The 17,731-nt window shown below is 39.1% G+C and overlaps 1 protein-coding gene across 3 annotated transcripts in view; it reads right to left on the reverse strand.

The window, feature by feature from the left end:
- Positions 1-2,871: 2,871 nt before the first annotated feature.
- The window catches only part of Hmcn1 (hemicentin 1), a 473,399-nt gene continuing 458,539 nt past the window's right edge, over positions 2,872-17,731 (reverse strand). For all 3 annotated transcript variants that reach the window (XM_031384523.1, XM_031384530.1, XM_031384516.1), the window contains 3 exons: positions 14,675-14,794; positions 5,735-5,861; positions 2,872-4,248 (listed from right to left, as the gene is read on the reverse strand). In XM_031384523.1, coding sequence (XP_031240383.1) covers positions 3,882-4,248; positions 5,735-5,861; positions 14,675-14,794 — 614 coding nt within the window. In that variant the 3' untranslated portion in view covers positions 2,872-3,881. The remainder of the gene's footprint in view (positions 4,249-5,734; positions 5,862-14,674; positions 14,795-17,731) is intronic.

Here is a 17,731-nt window from a genome sequence, read left to right on the forward strand (position 1 = left end):
GGGTTTTCTTGTGATGCCTTTGGCCAACAAAGTTACTAGATGTAACCCAATCCTTTGGTGATGAGATGTCCATTGAGGCTCTTTCTCCCTCATTATTTGGCAATTTCACTTAGATTGCCTTTATATATGTATATATTTTATGAAGCTTCTACTGTATAAGGTTTCCATACTACTCATCAAATGGCCCTTAATTTTAGCTGTCTCTTCCCCTGTTCCCTCCCTCATCCTCCTCTCCTCTTTCTCACTTGATCTTCTCACTCGAACTCTGACCCACCCATTTATCATTATCTATTCTATTTCCCCTTCCTAAAAAGATCTATCTGTATCCTTTAGTACCTCACTCTATACCCAACTCCTATGGTTTTACAGATTTAGCTTGGTAATCATTGACTTAACAGCCAATGGCTGTTAAGACCTGCAGTGTCTTGTTGGTCAATTTTTCCTTTGATGAATATGTTGTGTCCTAGTTTTGGTTAAAGTCTGTTTTGTCAGATATTGAAATGTCTACATCAGCTCTCTTCTTAGGTTTTTTTTTTTTGTTTGGAATACTATGATGTCTATTCTTAATTTTAGGTGTGTTTCTTTGATTATAGAGAAGGATAGATCCTATTTTTGCATCCACTCTTTGTTTTTATTGGGGAATCAAGACCATTAATGTTGAGATGAATTAATAAGTAGGTTTTTTGATTCCTGTTATTTTGTTATTGTGGTATGTGTGTTTGTGTGTGTGTGTGTGTTTCCCTTGCTGGTCTGGGATTGTTTATTTCCTGTGTTTTCTTGGGTGTGGTTAACCTCTTTAGGTTTGGGTTTTCCTTCTAGCATCTTCAGTGTGGCTGGATTTGTAGAAAGTTAACTTAAATTTGGTTTTATTATGGAATGTCTTATTTTCTCTAGCTCTTGTAGTTGTTAAGTTTTGCTGTTTCTTTGTTTTTGTTTTTGTTTTTGTTTTTTTGTTTGGGCTGGCATCTGTGATATCTTAAAGTCTGTTGAACATCCGTTTAGGCCCTTCTGGCTATTCTAATGTAGAGTCTACATTAAGCGTTATTATTATTCTGTATTATTTTAAAGGTCTGCCTTATATGTTACTTTGTTATTTTTTTCTTGCAGCTTTTAAAATTCTTTCTTTATTATGTAGGATTAATTTTTTGATTATTATGAGCTGAGGGACTTTCTTTTCTTTCTCGCTCTCTCTCTCTCTTTCTTTCTTTCTTTCTTTCTTTCTTTTTTAGATTTATTTATTTATTTTATATATACAAGTACACCATTGTTCTCTTCAGATACACCAGAAGAGGGCATCAGATCACATTACAGATGGTTGTGAGCCACCACGTGGTTGGTGGGAATTGAGCTCAGGACTTCTGGAAGAGTAGTTAATGCTCTTAACCACTGAGCCATCTGTCCAGCCCCAGGACTTTCTTTTCTTTATGCGGCCTCTTTGGTGTGTGTGTTTTTAGTGCTTCTTGTACCTTGCTAAGCATCTGGTTCTTTAAGTTAGGGAAATTTTCTTTTATGATTTTTTTGAAAATATTTTTCTGGGTCTTTGACCTGGATTTCTTTTCCTTCCTCTACTCTTATTATTCTTAGATTTGGACTTTTCCTAGTGTTCTAGATTTCCTGGATGACCTACACCAGAATTTTTGTAGATTTAACATTTTCTTTACTGTGGTATCCATTTCTTCAATTGTATCTTCAATGTCTGAAGTTATGTCTTCTGTCTCTTGTATTCTGTTAGTGAGGCTTGCCAATAGAGTAGAGACCTGTTGGTAGAATTCTTAACATTTTCATTTCCAGATTTCCTTCAGTTTCAGTTTTTAAAAATTGATTCTTTCCCCACTTTCAGATCTTGAACTGTTTTGCTCATTTCCTCCACTGTTAATGTTTTCTCATCTTTCCTTAGGAGATTTATTTATTAGATGAGATAGTAGAAGAGTGTATAGTTGAATGAGGAAACTATGACGTAATGAGAACTTTCAGTCATAGTCATAAAGTACAAAAAGAATGACATTCCTGCCACTAACTATCTGAGTTCTTCTAGGCTGCACAAGTGGTCAATCCACCCACCCTCTAAAGTGTGAATGACTATGGTCATCAATCCCCCCACCCTCTAAAGTGTGAATGACTATGGTCATCAATCCCCCCCCTAAAGTGTAGATGACTATGGTCATCTATCTTGGTTTGTTGGTATGCCCACACATTTATGTTTACTCCTAAAACTTCAGTGACTGTAATACCTATGTTGTGTTGGTTCAAATATGAAATGTGCTGTGTAGATGTGTTTGAATACCTGTTTTCTACTTGGTGACCCTGTTTGGGAAGGTAATAGAACTGTCCAGCCCCTTCCCAGAGTCAAAAGACCTCACTAAATCATCACTTGGCATCAACATCACCATCAGCTGTAATATCCGAGCCCTTAGCTGAGATGCTCTAAGGTTAGAATCTCCCTGTGACTTAAAGCCCACTCAAGGTGGAGCTCAATTTGGCTTTGAGGATCTGCACTCTAAGGAGGCCAGAGCCTTGCTTCACTGCTTCTCCATTGCATGCCTACCCTAGTACCCACAGAGGCCAATACTCCAGCTTCTAACACTCTAAAGCCACCTTCCCAACACCCCCAGCACCTCTAGGTAGTGCTTGCCACCACGGAGGAATCTGAGCTCTATGGTCTGACCCAGCTTATTCTCTCTGCTTCCTGAGTGTGGATGTGATGTGATCAACTAGCTTCCATGACTTCCATGCTTCAGCCACATCTTCCTTTTCATTATGGACTCCTTAGAGAGCTATAAGCCAGAGCAAGCCCTTTCTCTCCTGATTTTTTCCTCTGATTTTCTATCAAAGCAGTAGAAAAGGAGCTAATATAATCTATAAAGAAACACATTTTAGGTTCTTAAGAAAAAGGTGAAAATTTTATTTAGGTTTATTTCACTGTAATATTTTTTATAAAATAATTTTATAAAAGAGTCCATCAAGATATTATATAGAAAATACATACGAAGGTAATATATACACTTCATAAAAATAGAATACATCTTGACAATTGCTTACAGAGTTTGTCACCACCATGTACAGTGTATTGACGTTTAACACATTAACTTGAACATACATGACTACAATAATCAAGAAATCTGATCTATTGCTATGTCTTAAAATAATTTTATTTGACAGAAAAACATGGAATGTAAAAGTTAAGGAGTTGAGTGAATAAATGGTTATGTCAAAGCCCCAGGCCATGGGCAATTATCTAAAGGGAAAGTAACTTTCTGATTACCATAGTATAAGGCTCAGAACCTCAGGGAATGTATCTTGAGTATTTAATAAAGGCAAGACCCATTTAGGATCAAACAAACTTTGTTATATCTGCAGTATATTTCAGAAAAGTGGTGTTTCTTTTTTTAATCTTAAAATGAAAGATGTACAAGTGTTATGCTCATATTTCAAAAATTGTATTACTATGGCATAGGCTTTTATCAAAACACATAGTAACTGTTTTTTACTACTTTAAGCCAGAATGTTCAAAAAGTTTGTGAACTAGTTTGTTTTGTTATGTTTTATATTGTTTCCAAGAAAATGATCTTAGCTACTATGCTACTATACGACGTCATTGACATGTCCTGTGAGCTGATCAGAATAATCCTTGGGAAGTAACTGCTCCAGTGTAATAAATAAAGAAAATAACAAAGGACTCTTCTAGTACTTACTAAAAGATCCATGACCATAGTTGGATCATATAGATACTTCAGCAGTACCAAGGAACACATACACAACAGAGTACAGCACCATTTTCAAGTTGCTAAGATTGCAACTTTTCAAGAGATAGTAAACTGTAGAGGTCCTTGATTGCTTGATCAATGCACTTAAGATATTTGGACTCGGTTCTGGAGTACTTCCTAGTATGGATAGGCAGACACAGCTATATAAACTATGAATGTAGTCTGATACTCAATGGTCCCATTGGCACTGTAGGATAAAGCTCGCACCTTCATGCGGTAGGTCTCTGCCTCTCGTAGTGGACGTGTAGTGTATACCACTCCTTTCAGGTTTTCATCCCTTAAGGCAAAAGGAACAGCTGGTTCCTCATCTACTAGGAGGAAAGTTGTCCTGGGATGCATCACGCTATCCTGTGTGTATGCAACCAGCCGGATTAAATCTTGATTGGCAGCTATTCCAAATGGGAGGGAGACAAGTTTATATTCCAAGGCATATGGGCTCAAGGTACATTCCAAGTCATTGGGTGGACAGTTCTTAAGGCAGAACCTAAGGTTAGATAATAAATAAGATTTACACAGTTATACACCCTGGAACAAGATAAGACATGACACAAATGATCATGACCCATGGTGGCTCTTAGTCATTTGTTTACCTACAAATGTGGTTCTCCCCTAAATCACTGGCTCAAAAGAGATACCAGGTAGCAAAAAAAAAAAAAAAAAAAAAAAAAAAAAAAATTTCTGGTTTACAGTCAAGTGTCAATATTCCTGTTCTATTAAACTGAGAAGAATTAGAGTTCCTGAAGTAAGAAAGAATACTTTATTTCCTTTTTGGTGGGATGTTGGGATTGGATGCAAGCCTTGTGTATACAGAGCAGATGATTCACCACAGCTTCTGCACAGTCCCAAGATTGCTGTCCTTAAAATGAAGAAATCAGTTTTATAAACAAGTGTATTGTACATATCTTGGAAATGGATACTTCCTAGAAAGAAGACTATAAGCTACATTATAACATTTATCCTAATGCTGGGTGAAAGATAAAGTACAATATATAGCTATTGGTTTATTTTTCTTGGAATAATTAAAAATCACTTAGAATTTCTGGGAGATGACTTCTTTTTAATCTTTTTTTTCATATTATTTTACATTAAAAACAATTTTCTCCTTTCAGAGCCCACACTAAGTCATAATGACATTTAAATTATTTTTCTAGAGACCTAAAGGGAAGAAACTCTGCAAAGAACTATTTTATGAAAATATAGATTCTTTAGTCAAATCATGTTTTAGATACCTTATAAGTCTCTATATTTCAAACCCCCTCTTTCCTACTTCCATTCCTACAAGATTAATCACAAGCAGGTTTACTGTAGGTTCTAGGCAATACACACCGGATCATGCTACATTAACTTGAGGCATTGCTAAGGGAAAATAAGGTGTGAGCCTCAGTGAGCATTTGGGATGAGCAGGGACTATCAAAGATAAACATTATCACTTGTTTTTAAGCATCCAGTTACCTTGGTACCTAGACAGGGTGGGGAAAACTAGAATAGTTTTTCCAGAAGTAAGAAGATTGTCAGGCATCAGGAAATGTGGACAAGACATCACCAATGGTCAGACTATTGACTCATCCTTGTTTCTCTCCTTCTCTGGATGCCTGGTGAGTCGCCATAGCAACAGAAAAGGGACTTCTTGGATTAGTCTACCAGCTGACCAACTTGAGACAGTACAAATAGAAATGGGGAATTTTCAAAGAAAGAAAGGCAGGCTCTGTATCCCACAGAACACGTGGTGCTGTGGGAGAGCCCTGGATGCTACACTGTGGCCTTCCTGATGGAAGCCTCACCCAGGAAGGCTTGGCGATCAGGAGTGATGGTTTGGTTTGCAGTGGCAGTTGCCTAATGAGTTCATCTCTTGTCCATTCATAGAAGGAACACAAGGCCAGTGTGTAGTCCCTCAGGGCTAAGTTAAGCATGACTGTTGGTCAAAGAGAGGGTTTCCAGAAGCATGTCTGGGATAAGAAGGTGAAACATACCCCAAAACAGGATCCCGTTGGTAGTTGGGTGGGCAGGGTGTGTCGATGCACTGATAGCTCCCTCTCATGTTGAAACACATGCGATTTGGTCCACAGCGTACATTCTGCTCCAGGCACTCATCTACATCTAGGGACCACACCAAGAATACAGAGCATTGTTAGCTGGGGTCAATAAGGGCCATTGTAGCAGTCACTGGTCTTTGACTGGAATACAAAGAAAGTCCTTATACCTTAGTCCCATAATAAGCGTATTTGTCACACCCAAGCTTCAGTCACAAAATGAGGAGCATGATTCCCAGTGTATTTGTTTCCCTGATTGCTCTAAGGACATTTTTTTTCCCTTTGATATGTGTTAAAAGTCAAAAGAAAAACGAGAGCTGTAAAAGTGAAGGAGGCAGCTCTTAAGAGCACTCATGTGTCTCTTCTGTTTGAAAAGCAGGACATATGTGAGTTTGTCAAGCAAATAATATTTTAGCTACACACTGACCAAGCTCAAAATTAAGGGACACCTGTGAATACAAAGTGAAGAATCTTTAGTAGTGTAAGCAATTCTTGTGCTCAAGTTGTAGGTGGGTAATAAAAGGAGTAAAAATGCCAGGGTTCGTAGTGTAAACTCATGGGACATGGCTGGGTGAGTCAGATCTTGAAGAGAGAGAGGTAAATTGAAAAAAGAAAACCCTAAGTGATCAAATAAATGCCCCCCCCCCCGACCACAGTTCCAGTTTGATGGAATGGAGCAGAATCCAACTGCTCTGATGGCAGAGTGTACCCCCAGCAGCGTGGCAGGGGGATGTTCCCTGGGGTGATGGCAAAAGCAGGGCAGACATGTGCAAGTAAAGACATTGTATTCTGTGGTTTCCTCAGAGTTATTTCATGGAAAAACTGATGTAATCAGATTTTTAAAAATGTAACCCAGAAGTTGAAGGAAACTCTCAAGCTTTCTGAAGATGTTTTTTGTGCCACAATTTTTAATTCTGGGTTTGTAACTGAGCACTGGAGGAAGACAGAAGGGCAGAGAGAGATTTCTGAAGGAGTGTCCACAGAATTCAATGACTACTCTGAGGTATTTTTGAGAATCGAAATCTATTATTTTGTTTAATCTTCTCACAGCAGTAACCTTCACCTCCCGGGTGGTATATGAGGTAGGTGAGAGATCCACCTACCTCTGGCTTTAGAGTTTTTCTGATATTCAATTTGACTTGTTTGACAATGAGAATATTTTTTATTATATAGTGGTCATCTTTCTTTAATAAAGGGAGTTAAATCTGAAATTATAAATTTTTGAAGAGAATATATAATCCAGGTGCATCCTAAATGGGGCCAGGATTTACATCCCTTTCAAGGATTTAAACAGAAGTTCTAGGCCTAGTGGCTCACCAGACATCATGTGAGGAAAGAAAAGATCTTCAGTCCTTCTTGGCTGCCTGGGCATGGAAGGTACAGCATTCTTCCTTCTAGAATAACTGAGAATATCCTCGCATGATGAAGTAATGACAACCAAGTCATTACTTCATAGCTTTAGTCATTTACTACATAGCTTTCCCATGATGTGGTCTCTGCAAGCCAAATGAAGGGCTGTGGTACTCTGCTGCCTACTTGTGTAACCACTCTCCCTTCATCTCACTACAGCCGCTAAGTGCATCATGACATTTACAGGGGACTCAGGTCTAAGCTTCAAAGTGCCTTTGAACTCTTCAACTTGAAGCAGTGTTACAGAGAGAAAAGAGAGAGGTGATTCCAAGAGACAGAGTTGCATTATTTACTCTCTGCATTTTGTATTAAAGTGGGCACTTTAGGTTTCATTGCAACCATATTGTTTTTTACAGTTATTTAAATTTAATAATAGTGTATATAAAGTAAAAAACAAAAGGTGTTTAGCCAGGCAGTGGTGGCACACACCTTTAATCCCAGCACTTGGAGGCAGAGGCAGGCGGATTTTTGAGTTCGAGGCCAGCCTGGTCTACAGAGTGAATTCCAGGACAGCCAGAACTACACAGAGAAACCCTGTCTTGAAAACAGCAACAGAAAAAACAACAACAATGACAACAACAACAAAAGTGGCTAGAGAAGTAAGAAGTGATCAGCACCTGGGCTCTTAATCATTTGCTCTGTGTAGACAGTAATGAGGGGTATTGTTTTCTGCTACTGGTTTACTTTACAACTGGTTTTCTTTCCTTTCCTTTCCCTTCCTCTCTCTTCCCTTTCCTTTCCTTTCCTTTCCTTTCCTTTCCTTTCCTTTCCTTTCCTTTCCTTTCCTTTCCTTTCCTTTCCCTTCCTTTCCCTTCCTTTTCTTCCCTTTCCTTTCCCTTCCTTCCCTTCCCTTCCCTTCCCTTCCCTTCCCTTCCCTTTCTGCTACACCCACTCGTCTACACCAGTTACGTCTACAGTATCGGGGGTAAAAGCCTGATCAAAGACAAGAGGCATTACGGTCCCAAAAGGGATCTTGTGCCTCCTGGGTAATCAGACAGTCGCTGGCATCTCCTAACTCAGGCGTGCTCCAGATTAGTCTTTCCAATCGTCACCACGCCCTCATATTTAGGCATAAAGGTACCCCAAGAAATGATTCGTAAATGGCTAAGATTGGGCATTGTTTTCTGGCCAGCACAACGTTTCCAACCTATCCTAGTTTAATATCAAGCTGTCCCTGGCTTGGAATTTCTCTCAAGGAATCTGCCTTGCTAGACAGGTTTTCCTCATAGCTAGCGACAGAGGTCAGGCACCATTGCTTACTGTTAACATAGTTAAAATTCTCACGGCAGCCCCACAATAGTTAGAACTGTTTTACATACTAGAGAGTAATCGAAGGGCTTCCCTTACTTAAGGACATTAGGTAGAAGTGTTAGGTCGGAATCTCCTAGTCATTGCCTCCAGCAGAACCAGAGAATTAGCATAGGAATACCAAATTAGTCCCAGCAGGGAGGGGCACCATTGCTTTTCCACCGGCTTCACAACTGGATACATGATCTTGGTCAGTAAGATCACTGACCTTGATGTATCGGTCACCTGCCTACATGACTCTTGTCATCTGCCCTGCTTTCTGTATACCATATAAGCCTGCTTTTCACTTGGTGCAGGAGGACTCGACTCGCATGCAGGACTAGCACTAGAACTTGCACTAGGACTTGTACTGGCGCTCAGACTAGAACAAGAACTTAGATGGGCTAGGACTCAGACTCATGCAATCCGCAGTTCCCTGGGCCCAGAGCGCTTGGGCCCGGGGGATGCAGCACCAGTCTAGAGGAGATAACTGCTGCTTTAGACCCAGTGTGTAGATGGCTTCAGATGTACCTTAACTGCTGAGCTGCCAGATTTACCATCTCTCTTTTGCAATGACTGTAAAAGTCTGATGCCATTTTTAAGAAATACATTCAGATCCTGTACTTCATGTGTCATCCCTGCCATCATTTCTTCGCCTACGCCTTGTCGACCTGACTGGGACCCCGTTTCTCCTGCGGGTTGAGGGAGGCCCAGATGGGCAGGCCTGCGGCACCTTTCCTTTTCTCATCTCTTCTTTTTCTTCTTCTACTACTTCTATGTCTATTTCTCCTTCTCCCTCTCTCTCTCCTTCTTTTTTGGTTATATTCTCGTTTTTATTTTTTATAAATTATTTTATTTATTTACATTCCAGTCATTGTCCCTTCCTCTTGGTCCCCACTCCTATTGTTCCTCATCCCATTTCTCTTCCCCCTTGTCTCCAGGTGGGTGCTCTTTCTCCACCCTCATCAGACCTTTCCCCTTCCCTGGGGCCTCAAGTCTCTGGAGGATAAAGAGCACTGTGGCCAGACCAGGCAGTCCTCTGCTATATATGAGGACCTTGGACCACTTGTGTATGCTCCCGACACCTGGTTTTCTTACAATAAAGAATCCCAACATAAAACACTTCTACTAGCAGTCTTGTTTGTCATCTCTGTGAGCAGATTTCTAACTATGTTCTTTTTTATTTTTATCAGATGAACATATTTTACCTGTTTGAAAATTGAGATTGTCTTAAAGATGGAGTAAAAAGACCTTGAGGAAAATGTGAAAGAAATTCAGTTAGCCTAAATTTCTTATCTTTCATTTATCTTTATTTCTCTTGAATTTTTTTCCAGCTTCAAAATTTTCCTTTAGCTCTAATTTTGTATGTTGAACTTAAGAGAAGCATGGAGGGTAGTAGGCTGTGGGGGCCACAATATCATGTTACTGGACAGTGAGTGTGTATAATAAGAGCTCTTAGTATCATAGGTTCACTGGTTCAGGATGGGTCTATAAAGAAGAACCAGAACTTGGAAATGCATCTCTGTGACATGAAAGCAGAGGGGACTGTTTGGGGTGAAGTAGAGGGAGGAATTAGTGAAGGGGAGGTGGGGCAGCTAGTGAGGGGAAACTATGAGTAAGGGCTATGGTACATGTTCATGAAAACATCATAGTTAAGCCATTGTCTGTAGACTAAAATGAATAAAAATAAAAGAGCCATTGAATTATTTCCTAAACATGAGAATTATTCATCTTTTCCCACATTATACATTTCAGTCTAAACAGTCAAAAGTTAATACCACCTCATAAACCTTTGTACTTTGCTAAGGTCATTGGATGCTTCAAGCAAATGTGAGAACTATGTATTGGCCTGCAGAACTGTAGTCTATGTTGAGGTAAAGCCTTTCTTTGTCTTTAGTCCATGATGATGTCGGCTTTTCATAAGGAATTTTTGTAAGTACTTAATACTTGGCATGCTTGTAGGCAAGTGGCCCTCCTTCATCTGTGGTCCCTGATTCCATTCACTGTTCTTAAAAAAGGAAGGCCAAACACAAACAATACCAAATAGGACAAACAGAAATGAAGAAAGCTGGGCATGGTGGCACACCCCTTTAATTCCAGCACCTGTGAGGCAGAACAGACAGACTACCGTGAGTTCCAGTCCAGCCAGTGGTACACAATGAGACCTTGTTTCAAAGAAAGAACAATTAGAGGACTAATGCTCTTGTCTTCTATAATGGATTAGCTGATGATGTTTGGCTCTTAACAAACACTATAAAAATATCATAGGAGAAATCAAAGTGGAGGCAATTATATAAATATCCCTACTACAAGAAAAGAATGGCAAACTGAGCTGAAATGATTTTATATCAACAGCATTAGAAAATATGATGGGATTTAAGCAATTGCTTCTGGATACTTTATAAATAATTATGGATATTCTTGGAACATCTGCAGGTACCAAGCCCTGACACTATTACTGATACTCTGTTGTGCTTGCAGACAGGAGTCTAGCATGGCTTTCCTGTGAGAAGCTCTACTAGCAGCTGAGACAGATGCAGGTACTTACAGCCAATCATTGTACTGAGGTCAGAGACAACTGTGGAAGAATTAAAGGAAAGATCCAAAGAGCTGAAAGGATGGCAGCCCCATAGGAAGAACAACAGTGTCAACTAACCAGGATGCCTGGGAGCTCCCAGAGACTAAGCTACCAACCAAAGAGCATGCATAGGCTGGTCTGTAGCCCCTGGTACATCTGTAGCAGAGGACTGTCTGGTCTGGCCTCAGTGGGAGAGGATGTGGGTAATCCTGTAGATTTGATGCCCAGGGTAGGGAGATGAACAAGGTGGGAGTGGGGGTGAGGGTTGAGGAAGGTGGGTGGGTGGAGAGCACCCTTTCAGAGGCAAAGGGGAGGGGCATGGGGTGAAGAAATCTGAGAGCAGGGACTGGGATAAAATAATTTAAAACAACATAAAGTATAATTAACCAGGACTCTTGGTAAACACCCACCATGTATTTAAAAACATAGAAGACAGAACTCCTTTCAAATGCTATGTAATATTAAATTTTCTTCTTTTAAAAAGTACATGCTTTTATTAATATTTTTCAAACAAAGCATTACTTGTCATGTATGACAGTCTATTTGAGTTTTCTTTTTTAATATTTGTGCTGCATAAAATCAGGCTGAGTTTCTTTTAGTTTCTTCTCCTTTTTGCTTCTCAGTCAAATCTTGATTGGTCACACTTTTTGTAGCTTGTTTTTAATTTTACAGCCCAATGACTTCCACTTTTGACAGGATTCTCTGTCTTTGTTCCCTATGACACTGTTCATTGTAATTTCCCAGCTCTTTCTGACATGGCCATTAGTAACATATAAAGCTTTTTTTTTAATGCGGGGCTGAAAAACAACCTCTTACTCCTTGTAAATGCCTCAAAGACTTTCTAAAGCTATAAAGAGATTCTAAGCTATTCCTTAGAGTAAAGAATGCTTTAAAAAGGCAGAAATGTTTTCTCTGGTGTCTTTTTAAAACCACAAAAGTATGTAACCCATTTAAATTACAAACACTTCCATGACACCTGGTTCTGATTTGTTCACAGTGTTTTCCACTCTGTAGCACAAGTGAAGACTGAAAAATGTTTTGAGCTAAATGAAGGCAATTAAAAAAAAACTGGCAAGATTTAGAAAAGAAGGAAAATCTCTCTAATGAGTGTATCATATAACCCTTTAACTTCGCTTAAAAGAGTTTGTGGTTCTAAATGCTTTGGTATTTGCCTGGCGTCCTTCTTTGGTTCCTGAGGCAGCTGTAGGAAGGGGTAGTTGTAGGTTTGGGCCTTGGTGCTCTCTCTGTCTCTGTCTGTCCCTGTCTCTGTCTCTGTCTCTTTAGTAATCTGAGACAAGAGCTCCTTATAAAGCTCTAGCTGGCCTCAAACTCCCAGTGCTCTGCCGGCCTTTGCCTACAGAGTGCTGAGGAGAGAAGGCATTTGCAACCAAACCTTGTGACATTGGTGTTCTTTTAGAAAGAGATCTGGGCTGAGTCAGTTCTAAAGTATGGAGAGTCAGCACTTCCACCACCACGCCACACCCTCCCTACCCAGCATGTGCTGCCTGCAGTCTTCACAGCATCTTAGGAAAGACTAAAGGCCATTGGGAATGTACAATCTGAGACAGTGTTACCTTTGTTCTTGACTACACTAGGGTATTGGGTTTCACATAGTCACCTTAAGTAGGACTTTTATTTATATACATGAGTGGGAATAATATCTATATTGCTGACTCAAGTTATTCATGTAGAGTACATTTTTTATTAGATTTTTCTTTATTTACATGTCATACGGTATCTCCTTTCCCAGTTTCCCCTCCAAAAAACAAAATAAAACAAAAAACAACAAGAAGAACAAACCCCTGTTCCCTCCCTCCTTCCCCTGCTCACCACCCCACCCTCTCCTGCTTACTGTCCCTGGCATTCCCCTACACTGGGGCATAGAACCTTCACAGGGCCAAGGGCCTCTCCTCTCATTGATGACCGACTTGGCCATCCTCTACTATACACATGCTGCTGGACTCACTGGTCCCACCATGTGTACTCTTTGGTTGGTAGTTTAGTTAGGGTACATTCTTAATAATGTTCAGTGATTGATGGAGGACAGGAAAGGCTCTACTGAGTTCACGCTTCCTCTTCAGCCCTACCAGCCGATGTGGGGACCCTCAGACAGTGGGAGGAATCTGGAAAGGTGCACCAGGTAAAGCCATCCTCCCTACTGATCTTAGTTTCCAGAACACATCTCCTCGGGCTACATTCCTCACGAGTCTTTGTGAAGTTGAAAAGGAAAAATTCAATCTCAATTTTATGGCTATTGTACAATGTTCTCATAAAGATTTTACTGGTATACTTTTCAAAAGGATATGGTTTGTATATGACAGAAAAGAACAAAATTCAGAGGCCATGGTTAGATTTTGTTTGTAATATTGAGGAAGGTTCTCAGAAGAGATTGACAGGCTATTTGTTTTTCATCTAAGTATATTTTGCAATATAATAATCAAGAAAGTGCTATTCTCTTCATGGTTTTCACACAAAATAAGGAAATGTGGTGATCAGTAGGATTTTTCTTTCCTGTTTTCACTGTGCTTTGCCCTCGGCCTCACTATAGAACCTATAAATTAATATTTTGGCTTATTTACATTTGTCTGCATTAGAATGGACTCTTAAGGGGAAGAACTACTATTACCTCCAACAGAACTAGTATGTGGTTGTGAGTCTTCATTTGCAGACTCAAAGAATGAAGAGATTATCACTATTTTTCCACTGATCAATCTAGAGACTGATCCTTGATCTGTGGTCTCTGATTCTATTCACTTTTCTTAAAAAAGAAAGGCCAAACAAAAATAATACCCCCCCAAAAAAGGACAAACAAAAATAGAGGAAGAAAGCTGGGCATGGTGGCACACCTCTAAAGATAAATCTAACGAGAGAAAAGTGAGTAGTCCTTCACACTGTGGTCAGTATATATATACTAGTCACACTTCTCATTTTCCCTTCCTCCTTCAGTAAGTGGTGAAAAATGTTTGCAGAGAAGTGTTCCCTTTAAGTGAAAGGTCTTTAGTATGAATGGGATTAATGATTCTTCAAGGAAGACCACACTAATGCCTCGGTCATTTTCCTTCACTGAACCACCTCTCTGTTTTTCCTCCTTGCAAAAGTATTGTTTAGATCAGTGGTTCTCAACCTGTTTAATGCTGTGACCCTTTAATACAGTTCCTCATGGTGTGGTGAACCCAACCATAAAATTATTTCATTGCTACTTCATAACTATAATTTTGCTACTGTTAAGAATCATAATGTCAGGCAGTGGTGGTGCATGCCTTTAATCCCAGTACTTAGGAGGCAGAGGCAGGTGGATTTCTGAGTTCGAGGCCCACCTGGTATACAGGGTGAGTTCCAGGACAGCCAGGGCTATACAGAGAAACCCTGTCTCAAAAAAAAAAAAAAAGAATCATAATATGTGATGTATGTAACATGATATAAATTTGTGATAAGCAGAGTACCAACACACAAGTTGAGAACTACTGGTTTAGACACACATGTGACCAATTAGTATAGAATAAGAGGAACATCTGGGGGGGTACTTATTTACAAAATTTTCTCTTGTTTTTCACCATTGTTTTGACTGTCAGACTGGAAAAGTGAGTATTCTAGTATCTTCTCACCTTGGCATGTTTTCCCATTGAGCATGAGTCGATAACCTGGTGGGCAGATGCACTGGTAACTTCCGATCGTGTTTTTACACTCATGTTGGCAAGTATCTCTGTTTTGACATTCATCAATATCTGTTTAGAAAGAAAACAGAGTGTATAGTCATGTAAAATCCAAGCAGGATCTGTGACAAAGCCATCAGTACAAGTGGCAGGCATAAGATAGAAACATTTTGTGGCAGGTTTTACATTCATGCTCTTAAAAGTGCTTAGGGCTATTATACATCGAGTCTGGTTTTAGTGACATAAATACTAACTATATTACAAGATGCACTATACTACTTTATAATGTATGAACATTTATCTACTATTTTACATGCACATATATGACCTGAAGCCTCAACTTTGTCATTTTTTTCTGTGTTGCTTAATTATATTAAAATGACGGGGGCCACAGATTTGTGTAAGATCTGAAACCACCAAAAAACTAACCTTTTGCTAAAATGGTAAAATTTACCTGAAAATTCTTTTGATATTAATTGGAAAAGGAGGTATCTGCTTTAAAAATTTCATTTTATTATTTTGTCTGCATCAGTATTTTGCCTACATGTATGTCTGTATACCATGGCTGTGCACTGCATATGGAGGCCAGAAGAGGGCATTGAGTCCCCTGGGACAGGAGTTAAAAACTTTGTGGGTACAAGGAATTAAACCCAGCTCCTTTGGAGAAGCAGACAGTATGAGAAACCACTGAGCTAAATCTTTAGTCCTCATTTTTATTTCATGTGAACTTAGATCTCTCTCTCTCTCTCTCTCTCTCTCTCTCTCTGTCTCTCTCTTTCTCTCTCTCCCTCTACCCCTCCCTCCCTCTCTCTCTCTCCCTCTCCCCCATCTCTCTCATCTTCTCCATACAGTATCTATACAAAGCTTTCCCATACACAGTTATTTTCAAGTAGAAGTGTTTCCCTATTTGTAAGAAATATTTCTCAATCTCTTTATATGATGGGAAACTAATGTGGCAAATACATGTCTATAGCTGTGCTAAGTTGCTGAGCTCATCTGATTTCTCAAGATCTCAGTCAATTCTTCTGCTAAAAGGGATCATGGAAACCATCTATTTTATACTTCATGGGTTTGTTGGGAGATCCATATACTGCAGTAAGTGAGAAAAAACTTTATAAACCACAAGGGGTAGGGGAGAGGGTTGTCTACTATCATTAAAGTAAAAAAAAAAAAATCACACACACTAAAGTACTGCAAGACTAGATGATAATTCAAATTCAATGTTTGCTTTTGGATTCCAATTGTCATTTTTTTTTTTATTAACTTTCTTATGGTCCCTGAGAATACACTAACCAGTGCAAAACTGAAGAACATGACATGAAAGGGGAGCTGGAGGAGCAAGGGAATAAAGCAAAGACAAAGTGAGTTTGGGACATGATTCAGAGTAAATGGATCTGCTCAGCACATGCTGAAAATGTAATTGTAATGACTCAAAATCTGTTAATGATAATATTCAGCAAATATTCACTTCCCATGTTGATGCATCATTTTAGCTAACCAAAGTATTCATCTCATAATTTGCATGAGTTATTTTTGTCTTTTCTCTTTAAATATTTGCTTTAATCTAAAACAACAACAGACATTGAAATGATTTTTGAACTTGAAGTCATTAACAAGGAGCTTCACAACATATGAATTTTAAAATGGCACAGTGTGACTTCTGCTTTCAGAACTGAAGCAAAGTTCATTATTTCTCTTAAGCCCTGGGATCAACTCTTTAAAAACTAAAATTTGCCCAAATCTAACAAGATTCCTCAATGTCAACTTAATCCTTTTGTAACTTGTCTGTCCCAGCTGGTTAATTAAAGGCAGTCAGTGTTTATTGTAAGTTGCTTTTGTTAGGCGATTTTAGAGCTGTCTGTAACCTCAGTGTGAATATCTTTATTAGCCCCAATAAAATAATCACCATATTTTAAGAAATATCTAAGACTCCTCACTGTTTTTCCAATAAATGGAAAGATCCATACATGATTGATACTCACTCTAAAATAGTCTTGAACAATGTATGCCTATCAAAGGAAGATAACTTTGATATGCCACAACATTGGTGTATTAGAAACACCAAGAATGGAAAACTTCATTAGACTCCAGTATGATGGAGCTGCAGCTGTGAGCAATAGTGAAAATAGGGAGTTGGGTTGTTGGTAAGAGAATCTTTCTAAAGCTGTTGTCCACCTTCAATCGTTAGAGCACAGCAGTCAGGTAATGCCTGGTGTGCTCAGTGCAGTTATGGCATGGGAATAAGCAGTGATTTTGAGGCAAGAGAATAAAAGTAGACTAGAAATAATGAGTTTGTCCAACATGAAGGCAAAAATGGGAGAATGGCAGGTTACTTTGTAAAGCACCACAGTCAGAAGAACTGTTCAGAAGACACGTTTAAAGACAACGTGTTACTAAATGAATAGAGAACGGTTTGATAAGCAAAGAGCCACATGGAAACTGTAGGCATGGAAAGCTGTCAAACACTCAGAAAGAAGTGAGATGTAGAAAATTAGTGATCATGCGGGATTTGTCCACACTGGACCAAATGTAGGGCACTGCTAATACATGCACTAAGTTTGAAGCATAAGCCATTGACAGTGTCCATAGTTCTGGAAAGCCTATCACATAGCAAAGTTAACATATCCATAATGATACATTTTAGCTACACTGGGATAACTAGAAAGAAAAACAGTGGATAAATATGAATTCAATAATAAAGTATGAAGCTCAAATTTTCAGGAAGTCTGGTGGACACAGTTAAGATTTTAGAATAGGGGAATCTGGGTCCACCTAAATTTGACCATAGAAGCACGTCAGAAAAGATAATGGGATGGGAAAGAGTAGAAATATAAATGAAAAAAAATTAAGTGAGAGGATAAAGAAATCCTCAAAACACTAAAAAAGTTTAAGCAGAAAGCATATATCACTAAGGATAAGCAACATGTAGAACACCGTAAGGCTGAGGAGGTCTAATAACACGTAGAACACCGTAAGACTGAGGAGGTCTAATAACACATAGAACACCGT

This window comes from Mastomys coucha, unplaced genomic scaffold (assembly GCF_008632895.1).
Source record: "Mastomys coucha isolate ucsf_1 unplaced genomic scaffold, UCSF_Mcou_1 pScaffold1, whole genome shotgun sequence".
Taxonomy (NCBI): Eukaryota; Metazoa; Chordata; class Mammalia; order Rodentia; family Muridae; genus Mastomys; species Mastomys coucha.